This window comes from Entelurus aequoreus, linkage group LG08 (assembly GCF_033978785.1).
Source record: "Entelurus aequoreus isolate RoL-2023_Sb linkage group LG08, RoL_Eaeq_v1.1, whole genome shotgun sequence".
NCBI classification, from domain to species: domain Eukaryota; kingdom Metazoa; phylum Chordata; class Actinopteri; order Syngnathiformes; family Syngnathidae; genus Entelurus; species Entelurus aequoreus.
Genome location: NC_084738.1, coordinates 64,492,831 through 64,506,707, shown reverse-complemented (window position 1 = coordinate 64,506,707; position 13,877 = coordinate 64,492,831). Strand labels below are relative to the sequence as shown.

General features: G+C 38.2%; 2 protein-coding genes across 5 annotated transcripts in view; one reads left to right on the top strand and one right to left on the bottom strand.

The window, feature by feature from the left end:
* The window catches only part of LOC133656145 (liver-expressed antimicrobial peptide 2), a 128,479-nt gene that overhangs the window by 50,579 nt on the left and 64,023 nt on the right, over nt 1–13,877 (top strand). For all 4 annotated transcript variants that reach the window (XM_062057029.1, XM_062057030.1, XM_062057028.1 and 1 more), the window contains one exon: nt 8,148–8,222. The gene's annotated coding sequence lies outside the window, so the exon portion shown is untranslated. The remainder of the gene's footprint in view (nt 1–8,147; nt 8,223–13,877) is intronic.
* The window catches only part of LOC133656421 (RIMS-binding protein 2-like), a 106,341-nt gene that overhangs the window by 75,831 nt on the left and 16,633 nt on the right, over nt 1–13,877 (bottom strand). The window contains exon 2 of the mRNA XM_062057501.1: nt 8,131–8,173. Within this exon, the coding sequence (XP_061913485.1) occupies nt 8,131–8,173 (43 nt within the window). The remainder of the gene's footprint in view (nt 1–8,130; nt 8,174–13,877) is intronic.

Genomic DNA, 13,877 nt, shown 5'->3' with positions numbered 1-13,877 from the left:
ACAACACATCTGCAAGGGACACAGTCCCTGAAGCACACATGATTGTATAGGCTGCTGGTCCACTAACATTTTCATTAATTACTATTTTTTATGTATTTATTTTTATATTGTTTACTTTCTTTTGTATCCAAGAAAATGTTTTTTATTTATTTATCTTATTTTATTTAATTTTTTAAAAAAGGGCCTTATCTTCAACAGACCAGGTTGTCAATGAAATTAGATTTGTTTAAAGGGTTTTTTAAACCAGGCCCAGTCCAGATAATGTCCAAGTCGGACTCAGCAACACACACCTTCATTCATGTACACAGAAAAAAATTAGGGAACACAACAGATTGCATATAATTTATAAACAAAATTACATTTTCAAAATAAGCATTTATGTACAGTCCAGATTATGTCCAGGTCACTCAAATTAGGGAACACAACAACAGATATCATATAATCTATAAACATAATTACCGTATTTCCTTGAATTGGCGCAGGGAATATAGTATTCGCACGTCTAGAATTACTGCCGGGTCAAACTCGTTTCTCAAAATAATTAACGCATGCTTGGCCTTATCGCCGGTTTATTATTGAAGCTGGATCAAATTCGTTTCGCAAAATATTAATTTTATTATCGCATGTCTATAATTTTCGCCGGGTCAAACTCGTTTCGCAAAATATTTAGCATATGGCTAGAACTTCCACCGGGTCAAATTCGTTACGTCACGAGTGACGCATCTGTCCTCATTTTCAAAATGGAGGAAGCTGATTTCAGTAGTTTACAATCGCACAAAGGAAAAAAGATAAAGAGCTTTTCAGTAGGATTTAAGGTTCAAGCTATTGAATACCGGTACAGTATGCTAAAGAGAACAGTAAGCAGCTATGTTTTATTAATATACCGTAGCTGCGTGTGTGAAATACTGTATAAGTCATTAAATCACTCCCGCCTCCTGGTGGTAGAGGGCGCTGCCGCGCTAGTGATCCTTCTTGCGACTTCCTGTACTGCAGAAGAAGTGAACACACGCAGCAAGAGATTTATTTTTTCCCTCTGCCTGAACTTCTAACATGGAGGATCACATACCGGTATCTAAAATAAAACAGTTTTCTAAACTGGACTTTCAATCGAAGCATGAGGTAATAATTAAAGGAATATCTCCATCGAAACAGAGACTTTTAAAACTGAAGAAAGAAAATAAGGAAGACTTCTATAAACAAGTTATCGATGCTTTTGGTCAGAAGGAGCTGCAAATGGACTCCATTTATAAGTACAGGTAAGACCATAATAACGTTTTTGTTAATTAAATGTGCTTTTCATGATGGTATGCTTACATCACACTCAAAGCGCACGCCTAAATTTTATGGATTCCTTTTGGTAAACGCCGGAGTGAGAAGAGGTTTTAAAATAATTACCGCATGCACGGCCATCCCGCCGGTTTCCGGTAAACGCAGGAGTGACAGGAGGTTTTAAATTAATTAACGCCCCTGCGGCTATTCAAGGAAATACGGTATACTTTCAAAATAAGCCTTTGAGGACTTCTCACCTTTTTTTTAATGTTTTTTGGCATCATTATCGTTTTCAACCATGTAACTTTCTAAAGTTAGAAAATACTGAATAAATGTTTTAAAGAAAGTAATACCAAGTGAATATCTGTTTTTGGCCTTAAAAATAAAATTTTTACCGAGTACTATAATTAAATTGACTAAATCATGATTGTCAATGAACTCTCCTAAAATAACAGAAACCACATTAAAGGCCTACTGAAACCCACTACTACCAACCACGATAGTTTATATATCAATGATGAAATCTTAACATTGCAACACATGCCAATACGGCCGGGTTAACTTATAAAGTGCAATTTTAAAATTCCAGCCACACTTCCGGTTGAAAAACTCCTTTGGATATGATTTATGCGCGTGACGTCACAAAAGCAACGGAAGTGGTTGGACCCCATCGGACCCGATAGAAAAGCCTCTTGTTTTCTTCGACAAAATTCCACATTATTCTGGACATCTGTGTTGGTGAATCTTTTGCAATTTGTTTAATGAACAATGGAGACTGCAAAGAAAAACGTTGTAGGTGGGATCGATCGGTGTCTTAGCGGCTAAGTACAATACTGTAATATCTGTGATATTTGCATTAGTGTACTGTCTTTAAGGGTTTGGGGAACGCGCATGCGTGAGTGAGTTGGCGGAGAACTTGTGTGTGTGAGCGTGAGTTTTGGCTAACAGCAGCTCGTGTATGTGTGTGCGTTACTTTTTGAACTACAACCAGTTACCGCTTTTTAATAAAGCGATTGAGCAGCGCTTCCTTGTCTGTGTGACTCCTTCTCCACTGCGGGGCATTACAATACTTACAGCAACACAACAAGGACTACTTACTACGCCTAGCCGATGCTTGCCGCCAAACCCACGGATGAAGTCCTTCGTCGTGCCGTTGATCACTGGAATGCAGGTGAGCACGGCTGTTGATGGGTTTCTATCTTCATTTGAGAACGATGCTACGCGCTAGCTCAGTAGCTAAGTGTGTCACCGATGTATTGTCTTGGAGATAAGTCACTTTAAATGTCCATTTCGCGTGCTCGACTCTCATTTTCAAGAGGATATAGTATCCGAGGTGGTTTAAAATACAAATCCGTGATTCACAATAGAAAAAGGAGAGAGTCTGTGAGGTCTGGTTGCAAAGTTAGCTTCAATGGCGTCATTAGCACAGCATTGTTAACCTTCGCCAGCCTGGAAATAATTAACCGTGTATTTACATGTCCACGGTTTAATAGTATTGTTGATTTTCTATCTATCCTTCCAGTCAGAGGTTTATTTATTTTGTTTCTATCTTCATTTGAGAACGATGCTATCGCGCTAGCTCAGTAGCTAAGTGTGTAACCGATGTATTGTCTTGGAGATAAAAGTCACTTTAAATGTCCATTTCGCGTGCTCGACTCTCATTTTCAAGAGGATATAGTATCCGAGGTGGTTTAAAATACAAATCCGTGATTCACAATAGAAAAAGGAGAGAGCACATAGTTCTGTGAGGTCTGGTTGCTAAGTTAGCTTCAATGGCGTCGTTAGCACAGCATTGTTAACCTTCGCCAGCCTGGAAATAATTAACCGTGTATTTACATGTCCACGGTTTAATAGTATTGTTGATTTTCTATCTATCCTTCCAGTCAGAGGTTTATTTATTTTGTTTCTATCTTCATTTGAGAACGATGCTATCGCGCTAGCTCAGTAGCTAAGTGTGTCACCGATGTATTGTTTTGGAGATAAAAGTCACTTTAAATGTCCATTTCGCGTGCTCGACTCTCATTTTCAAGAGGATATAGTATCCGAGGTAGTTTAAAATACAAATCCGTGATCCACAATATAAAAAGGAGAGTGTGGAATCCAATGAGCCAGCTTGTACCTAAGTTACGGTCAGAGCGAAAAAAGATACGTCCATCACTGCCTCTCAAGTCGTTCACTGTAACGTTCCTCATCTACGAATCTTTCATCCTCGCTCAAATTAATGGGGTAATCATCACTTTCTCGGTCCGAATCTCTCTCGCTCCATTGTAAACAATGGGGAATTGTGAGGAATACTAGCTCCTGTGACGTCACGCTACTTCCGGTACAGGCAAGGGTTTTTTTATCAGCGAGCAAAAGTTGCGAACTTTATCGTCGATTTTCTCTACTAAATCCTTTCAGCAAAAATATGGCAATATCGCGAAATGATCAAGTATGACACATAGAATGGATCTGCTATTCCCGTTTAAATAAAAAAAAATCATTTCAGTAGGCCTTTAAGCTTCATAAACAAACCAATCCTTAAACACATTTTTTGAACTTCCACCCAAAACAAAGACACAATATGACAATACCAAAACAAATGCAGGGTGGATTCAGGCTCCTGACAACAAAATCGGCAATCATCTGACTCTGTCATATTCCATAATTTTAACATTTTCCCTGTGGGTAAGAAGTTATAAATAATTTTAATTTGAAAATAACGATTTTGCACATCGATAGTGGTTTTATAGATTAGTTTGAATATGGCATCCCATGGCAACGGGCAGTCAAAAAAGTCCTCCCATTTTCCATTTGTGTTGTATGAGGCAGCCTTCAAAGATTTCTTTATTAAATAAAAATTATATATTTTTCTATTTATTTTAGTTCCTTTTTGCCAACTAGAATTTCTTATTAGAGGTTTACAAACTAATAATTTAGTAGTTCCATAATTAATTATTTGTTTCCATCTTTTCCCAATTACTCCAGTTAGTTGATAAAACACACACTAGATGTGGTGAAATTTGTCCTCTGCATTTGACCCATCCCCTTGGGGAGCAGTGGGCAGCAGCGGCGCCGCGCCCGGGAATCATTTTGGTGACTTAACCCCCAACTCCAACCCGTGTTGCTGAGTGCCAAGCAGGGAGGTTATGGGTCCCATTTTTATAGTCTTTGGTGTGTGACAATCATTGGTATCTTTAATCTTTAAAATGAAAAGCTTGAGCAAGCATCACCATACATAGCTCTAAATTCATTCATTCATTCTAATTTTACCATTCTCATTGATAATATCATTGACAAAAATGATTCCTCTTTCAAACATATTTTTCCAAAAGAAAGGCTTTCCATCTATTACAATATTAGAGTTCATCCATATTAACTGCTGCAAAATATTGTCTCTTTTTTCTGGCACATAAAATTGAAAACACCACTATGAGTGGATTGTTTCCTTTATGAACCCCGCCATGTTTCCCAGCAGACTCTCTGGGAGGGGATCACTTGTAAAAAAGGATACAATTTGTTTTGATACAGTACATGTTTTTTGTCCAACAGGACATTTGTGTACCACTCAATGTTTAAATACATCTTTGGAACAATTGATGCTTTTAAAGACAGACACATAGCTTCAAGGTTGAGAAGTTTCAGGCCCCCATATTCATACTCTTTGTACAAAACCTTTCTTTTAATCTTTTCTGGTTTGCCGTTCCAGACGAAATCGAAGACCCTCCACTCATAAATCTTAAAAAAGTTTTGTGATGGAGCTGGTAATGACAAAAACTAATAAATAAATTGAGGAATAATCAACGAGTTGGCAATAGACATTTTACCATACAAGGTTAGGGATTTCCCTTTCCATAATTGCATAATTTTGTCCAGCTTTCTTAGTCGATTATCATAATTTACTGAGCCTAGATCTTCCAGATTTTCTGGGACAACAACACCAATATGTTAACTGGTCCATCTGTCCACAAAACAGGCACTTTGCATTCCATTCGAAAGGACGTTCCCTTTAGATTTCCGATCCTTAACATTTTACATTTATCATAATTAAGCTTAAGGCCAGATTGCTGTGAAAATATGTCCAAAAGATTAAGAAGGTTCCGCAAACAATGAGGAAAAATCTTATCTTTGTGAATCAGCCTTTTCTGACATGAACTTCATCAAGAACAAACACAGAACACGCCTCACTGATGCACATCTGCAAGACTCACTCAGAGTTGCAGTGTCAAGTTACACACCAGAGTACAACACACTAGTTAACAGCATGCAATGCCAGGCTTCCCACTAACTGACAAAGAAACAGATAACAGATTTGGTGTCCAGTTCAAAGTGTGACATGATTTAAAAATTTCAGACTTTACTTTTGTATTTTACATGAGTTATTATTTGTACAAACATGGTGCAAAGTAATTCATGATTTGTTAAAAAATGTTAGTGGCTAGCTAGTTAAAATGGGATATTGTGATTTCACAAGACTGTCTTAGAAGGGATCATTTGAAAATGTTCAATTTGAAAAATGTGCACTTAGAGTAAATATAAAAATAAAGTGTTGCATATTGATATTTATCTGTTTCTATATATATTTATTGTGAGAAATCATTAAGATGATCAGTGTTTCCACAAAGATAAATATCATTAATTATTAATAATAACAGAGTTAAAGGTAAATTGAGCAAATTGGCTACTTCCGGCAATTTATTTAAGTGTGTATCTAACTGGTAGCCTTTCGCATTAATCAGTACCCAAGAAGTAGCCCTTGGTTTCAAAAAGGTTGGTGACCCCTGATCTACACTAATCAATACATATTAATAATAATATAAATGTTTCTTAAATACATTTAACTAAAATTAAAGTGCAAATTAAAACACAGCCTCACCACTTTAGTCATATTTTTTGGGCTTAGGAAACTTCTTTATGACTTTAGCTCCAGACTTCTTCTGTTTTTTGTCATTACTGCCACAAGTGGTGGAAGAGTGTATATAGCAAAGTTTATAGTTTATAGCAAACACACAAAATATGCAATATTTCCTCCAAAAAAATTCAAAGTGGAATCTTTGGTACAAAGTAATTGGAGCCCTAAATATGCCAGTAATCCATAACAACATTGATTTGGATTCACTATTATTTTTTAAGCAATGACAGTTTAAACAAAAATCCCATTAAAATTCTCAGTGATCCAAAGAAGCCATATTCATAAAAGTGTTAAAATACTTTCACGTCCTAAATCTCTAGATCAACTTCAGATTTGTCCACTGAATATACGTTTTTATGTTTTGTTTGTTTTTTGCTCTGGCAAAAATACATGTGCAATATTTTCACCCCAAAAAAAATTCAAAGTGGAATGTTTGATGTGAAGTAACTGGAGCCTTGAATATGTCAATAATTCATAACACCATTTATTTTGATTCATTATTATTTCTGTGGAATGACAATGTTCAAAGACAAACACCTTGCATAGCAGCTTTGTGTCATTATAGTCAACATTGCAACTTTTTCTTGTCACATTTCACCTCTTTGATATTTTTTTCCACTTTTTATGTTTTTTGTAATAGTATTTTTAAAATGTCCGTTAAAAAAATATCAGTTGCGGACAACAAAAGGCCCACGGGCCGCACTTTGGACACCCTTGTTGTAGCTTTACTGGGTCACAGCATTAGGTACACACACTGGGATGGATAAAGTGCTGCTTTCAATCATGATGAATGTCACTACATGTGGCACTTACTGCAAATGTGGACAAATAAACACAAAAATGGGGGAGGACATGGAGAAGGAAAAAGCAATAACACACAGGGTGCTTGAAACAGACTGGGGGAGAATGCCCATATAAGGACGTCATGGTGTCATGAGGTGGCAGCCTGGAGACTGTCTGCTATAGGCACACACACACATCAAGTTAACTTTCAGTTTCGATTCCTAGCAAGGTGGACAAAAGCACTCTCTCTCTCTCTCGCTCTCTCTAACTCTCTCTCTCTCTAGCGGTACGCAGGCTCCATCTAGTGGTAAGCCAAAGACTCACTAAATCCAAACACAGTATTACTGTTCCAACTGTGTGTAATGTTACAGTAGCCAAAACTGTCAGCTTAGTCACCAGAATTGTACAGTAACAGCAGTTTTTTTTTAAAGCATATAAAAAAATGAATAAATGGAATAGAATGGAAAAACAATACCACTGTTTTTAGCAGTAAAATTCAAGCAACAGAGCAGCCTTTTTTTTTTTTTTACCTTAAAATCTTGTTTTAATGTTTTTTGTTTGTTTTTTAATGTGTCTTACTATATATGGAAAAAAACAGTACCAAAGTTGATTTTACGGTAATAAACTCAGTCGGCGGAATTGAACCGTAAAATCTATTGTCAATTTTACAGTCTACAATTTGAATGATCATTTGTTTTGAAATCATAAGTCAAGCAGATATTTAAGTACAGTATTTATCTTTATTTTAACAAAAAATATTTTCGGAATACATGATACTACAATATTTTGATTTTGATAATATTGAATTTTAAAAGATATGCAATTGCATGCAGTACATGATTTTTAATGTCAAAAGGGAAAGAACAAATATATTTAGTATGAAAAGACTAAGCATTTTATTAACGCATATTATTTCCAGGCTTTACAGATTTTGCCTCCGGGCCTTGGGTTTGACACTTGTGCTCTAAACAGTCACTTTTCTTTAAAATAATACACAAGGAGAATGTGACTAACCTTTCCTTTGCCCTGTCAGGTCAGTTTGGTTTGTAAAAATATCCTGGCAAACCGACAATGAATAAGAGGCTGCACAAATGTCGTATTAGTATGTCAGGAACAGGCTGTGCACCTGTGTCAAGTCACACAGCGTCATGTAGGTGTACTGACACAATGCACTACTGCAGTCTCACCTGTAAAACTGTTCCAGGTTCTCCGCTTGCCCTGAGTCTCCTTCTGCTTCAGCCACTCAGAGTCTGACTGGACCTAGGAGGACAAAGCACAGGTGAGAAACACATGCAGTCAAAGAGCGAGTGAATAAAGAAGCCATTCTTTCACTGTATGTGTCCTTGGTTGTGGTCAAAGAAGATGAACACAATCAATGTTTCCTTATCTGTGCACTCACACACATGTATTATTAGTAACATCGAGTTAACTTTCACTTTCTATACCTGTCAAGGGGATGCAACCGATGTGGGCAAAAGCATGAAAGCAGGGCCACCGTTTTAGAGACTGTTTTAGATCGCTCAGCTCACATCGCTGACATTTAGGATAGGTCTTTATTGTCATTGCACAAGTACAACGAAACTTTGTTTTCAGCACAAACCCGTTCAAGATTGGACAAAACAAACAGTGAACAGGGTTACAGAACAGGAACGCTGATGGCTCGCCACAAGGCGCCCCGTAAAAGATGGGAAAAAGGTAAAACGCTGGGGAAGGATGAGTAAAAAAATACAATCTAGACTGGGCTCCTAAGGGGGCCCAGTCTGGAGTGGGAAACAAACTCCATAGCAAAGCACATATACATCTCGAAATATCTAGAAACAGACGGAAGGGCGAGGTCATGATGGTAGGCCGCAGCTCTCGGGCGCTGACCATCCATTCATCACCCCTATGGGATTTGCGTCCAGGGCGTTGGGTTGGGGGGGGGGTGGCTTGTGTATGTGTAAGCCCGTAGTGTGTCTCTGTTCCACGGCCTTGATGTCTGTGCAGCCGATAAGTCCAAAGTCAACAACAACAGGTGTGTGTCCATCAGAGACAAGAAGGGAGTTTGTTGTGTCTTCGCTGCACTGTCCTTCGGGAGAGTCTCGACGCCAGGGAAAATCCAAGTTAGAATGTTTTGTATGCGAGTGAAAATTTGCTTTTCACTCTAAATTGTCTATGACTGGTCCTCAAAACTGCGGGGCAGACAATCCGTGTCCACAGTTCTTCCCGCATCCTCCAATCTTTGTGGAAGCTTTGGGGTACTTTGAAAACTGCCAGCAACTTCCAATTTGTCAACAAGCCACAGCAACGCTTACTCCAATCAGCAGATGTCCTGTTGTCATAATTACGAATAGGTAGATATCTTCACGTCCTCGACAGAAAAGGGTCGCCAGGCACTCCTTCTTCTCCCAAGAGTCCGTCGTGTGTCCAGCAACAACCGCTTCGTCACGATAGCAGGTTCCCCCAAACCCAAGATCTTGTCAATCTCGTTGAGGCCAGTTAAATAGTTCCAATGTTTAGATTTGGAGAGCAGTGCAAAAAGAGGCAACAAGAAAGTTAAGACAAGACAAAGAAGCAAGCAGGAGAGACAAGGGAGAGGAAAGGGGAGCGTCCACCCTCGATGAGTGCCAGAGAGAAAAACATTGTTCTCTTGTTTGTACAATCAGTTGTTAAACTTCAGTTCCAATCACTTCGTTGTTTTACACAGCCTTAGAAGGAATGACTCTGGGAGGACTAAAAGAGGCGGTCCTAGTAGGATTGTGTCAAATGTGTGATATCATGTGCGATACAATCAATCAATGTTTATTTATATAGCCCTAAATCACAAGTGTCTCAAAGGGCTGTACAAGCCACAACGACATCCTCGGTACAGAGCCCACATACGGGCAAGGAAAACTCACCCCAGTGGGACGTCAATGTGAATGACTATGAGAAACCTTGGAGAGGACCGCATATATATACAAGCAGTCCTGCAGTGTTTATGTGTGTGTTACCATGTGCCATACAAGCAGTCCGGCAGCATGTTTACTTGTGTGTAATATCATGTGCAATACGAGCAGTCCTGCAGTGTTTGCTTGTGTGTGATATGTGTATATGTATATATTCATATATATATATACATATTCATATATACAGGGTTTCCCGCAGCGCTTTGTTGTTAAGGCGGCCGCCTTAACAACAAAGAGCCACCGCCTAAACTAAAGTCTTAACAAGCTTCTCCGCTTAGTTCTGCTTCTGCCTCTGTCAGTACGTCTCTGCAGCACCCAGCATTGTCCCTCCCACAGAACCATCTGATTGGTTACACGCAGAGCGGTAACAGCCAATCAGCAGTGCGTATTCAGAGCGCATGTAACAGCCAATCAGCAGTGAGTATTCAGAGCACATGTAACAGCCAATTAGCAGTGCATTTTCAGAGCGCATGGAGTCAGTGCTCAGGCAGGCAGAGAGGAAAGACGGTGTGGTGAGCAGAAAGGTGTTCAGCAGCTAAGCATAATGCAGCGGACTCTCCCCAAATTATAATAAACACTTCCAAGTCAACTACTAGTAACATCACTATGAGCCCGTTGACGTCCTAGAAACATACGCGGCAGCTCAGCTCGCTCGCAGTCCTTGAGGTGAAGGCTAATTAGCTTTTAGCATAACATTAGCTCACTGTGCAGTGTGTGTGTGCGTGTTATGGACAGCAAAGCCTTGTCTGTCTGAGAGAAAGACAAGCATTATTGACCTACAGTTAACAACTAAGTTATTTCACTTTACCTTTTTCTGTGTTGAAGCAGCAAAAAAGGACATTATGTTAAATGGAGAGTTTCTGTCTCTGCTAGTTGATATAATAATGTAACTGCATCATAAAGCCTACATGAACTCCATGGTGTTCAGGGATGAATAGTCTCTCCTATTGCTATTGTACTATTTTTTCAGCTATAGCTACATTAATCATTAGTAATGTAGCAGCTTAGTTTTGAATGACAGGGTCCCTGCTATCACATGTTGATAAAAATATAACATAACATTTACATAATAAAAATCAACTGCAGGCTTCCCAAATGCTGTAATAAATTAAGCATGATGAGTTGAACATATGTCAACATGTGGCCCCACTTTTAACTGTTTTTCTCAAACGCTTATTGCAAACGCTTACTCACAGTAAGTCATTAATTTGACTTTGTAAGTCATTATTTTGACTTAGTAAGCCATTATTTTGTCATTATTTTGACTTAGTAAATTATTAAGTCATAATAATGACGTACTTATCTCAGGTAATCTCAGGTAATGAGGACGGTTTTGTTTTTAATTTACGGAAAAAATATCAAAATATATATCGTATATCACCATTCAGCAAATGGAGCAGAAAACACAACCAAAAGTTGTAGGCTTCTTCACGCGACGAAGCCGGCCTACTTCACCACAGTTTGTAGTCTATTGCCCCCCCAGGCTGTGGTGGCAGCGACGAGGTGGAGACGTGATGGCGACAGGCCGAGTTACACCGTTCCTTACACCCACTCACCCACTTCCCCGGTCCCCTCCCCGTGGAGAGTCACCACCTTAACTAACACATTTTCTGGGGGAAACACTGTATATACTGTGTATATATATATATATATATATATATATATATATATATATATATATATATATATATATATATATATATATATATATATATATATATATATATATATATATATATATATATATATATATATATATATATATATATATATATATATATATATATATATATATATATATATATATATATATATATATATATATATATATAATCTCACATACCTCTATCTCACCTACTGTAGCACTTAATGATTTATTTAAATGAAAAGAGTGTGATAAATAAAGTCTATAATAATTATGAATTACTTCTGGCGTGGGTGGTCCTACTTTGTTCAGCAGTACTTGAACGCACCATAAAGCACCTCCATGTCTTTTCCTCTGGGGAAAGATGGATCATCATAATTCCCTGCTAAGAGAGCACAGCTTGTAGCTTCAATGTAAACAAGTAAATAACTTAGTTTGTGTTTATAGAAGTTTGGCTTGAGGTATGTCGTTTTTAAAGAGGAAAGACCAAGTACGTCTCTTTTTTTCATGTTAGCATTTAAACTAGCGAGCCTGCACCAGTCAGTGTGTTTTTTGATCATTTTAATTCGATTTAATACTAACCCTCTGGAGTTTTGTCGCGGTCGTCATTATTACCGTTTATCGTTACATCCTCAACAATATACTAAGTCTTAAAATCCGAACACCACCTAAACACTGTTTATCGTGTGAATAATATGAGGACATGTTACATCATGTGAATAATATGAGGAAATGTTACATAAGGCTGCAGCTAACGATTATTTTTCTATCGATTAATCTATAGATTATTTTTTCGATTAATCTATAGATTATTTTTCCTTTTACCGATTATTTTTTTTATTTAAAATGAAGATGAAAAAATAAATGTAGGCCAGTTTTTTCAAATGGCATGGCTTTTATTTACCAAAAAAAAAAAGTATGGCCACTCAGTCAACATTGACAACAACATGACAAAATATTCTGTAACAATGTAAACATTTAAAACTTTTAACATTTAACAAAATTAAAAGTATCTTATTTGCTTTTTAATGTGCAAATATAAAAGTAAACATCCAGCGCAAATCTTAATATTCTGCAATAGTATAAGCATTTCAAAAGTAAAAGTATTGCTTATTTTGCTTTAAAATGTGCAAAAATAAAGATAAACACCCCAATAAGTTTTTCAACTTGTTTAAATCGGGGTCCACGTTAATCAAGAGCTGGACGAAGTGGTTGGGGAGAGGGAAGTCTGGGCTTCCCTGCTTAGGCTGCTGCCTCCGCGACCCGACCTCAGGTAAGCGGAAGAAGATGGATGGATGGAAGTTGTTGTTCAGATTAAATAAAATGACAAAACTTTTCTTCTTCATATAAAAAGTGCAACATTAAACAGTTTCAAGTCAACTCAGCCTCAGATTAACTTTTCTTCCCCCCCCCCCAGCCTGCCTAATTTGGCAGTAAGAGGTGGGAGCTGTTTGCTCGTCTTTCTTTGTTGAAGCGATGTTTACTTGGGGGTGGTGGCGCTTCAAATGGGTTAGCATGTTTGACGTGTTGGCAGAAGCATGCCTTACCGCTGCTGAACAATGTCAGCAAACCTCCGTCCTCCGCACCGCGCAGCCATAGTGTTCCCAAACGGGAGATCTTAACGAGGCAGGGGGGTCTTCCAGCTCTGGCTTTTTATTTGTTGTAGTAGCCCGGTCGTTGCTAACATGCCGTGTGTTGTGCCTCGGTGTGCATTGTTTACACAACGTGCGCTACGCTACTTAATATGTCCGTGTGGAAACTCGTTCGGTACACCTCCGAACCGAACCGAAGCCCCCGTACCGTTGTGCTGCTATGACAGACCATTTCCGCTCGACACAGTGTGCATACAACAACATTATTAGGCCGTTTATTGAAATACTCCCACACTTTTGGCGTGCTTTTTTCCCCTCGCTCGCACCGCTCTTCTGCTTTGCGCTCCGCCATGACGGTAGTGTGACGTAAATATGTGACGCGTCGACGCACAAAAACGGCGTCGACATATTTACGTAATCGATGACGTCGACTACGTCGACGCGTCGTTTCAGCCTTAATGTTACATCATGTGAATAATATGAGGACATGTTACATCATGTGAATAATATGAGGACATGTTACATCATGTGAATAATATGAGGAAATGTTACATTATGTGAATAATATGAGGACATGTGACATCATGTGAATAATGAGGACATGTTACATCATGTGAATAATATGAGGACATGTTACATCATGTAAATTATATAAAGACATGTTACATCATGTGAATAATATGTGGATGTGTTATATCATGTGAATAATATGAGGATGTGTTACATCATGTGAATAATATGAGGACGTGTTACATCATGTGAATAATTTG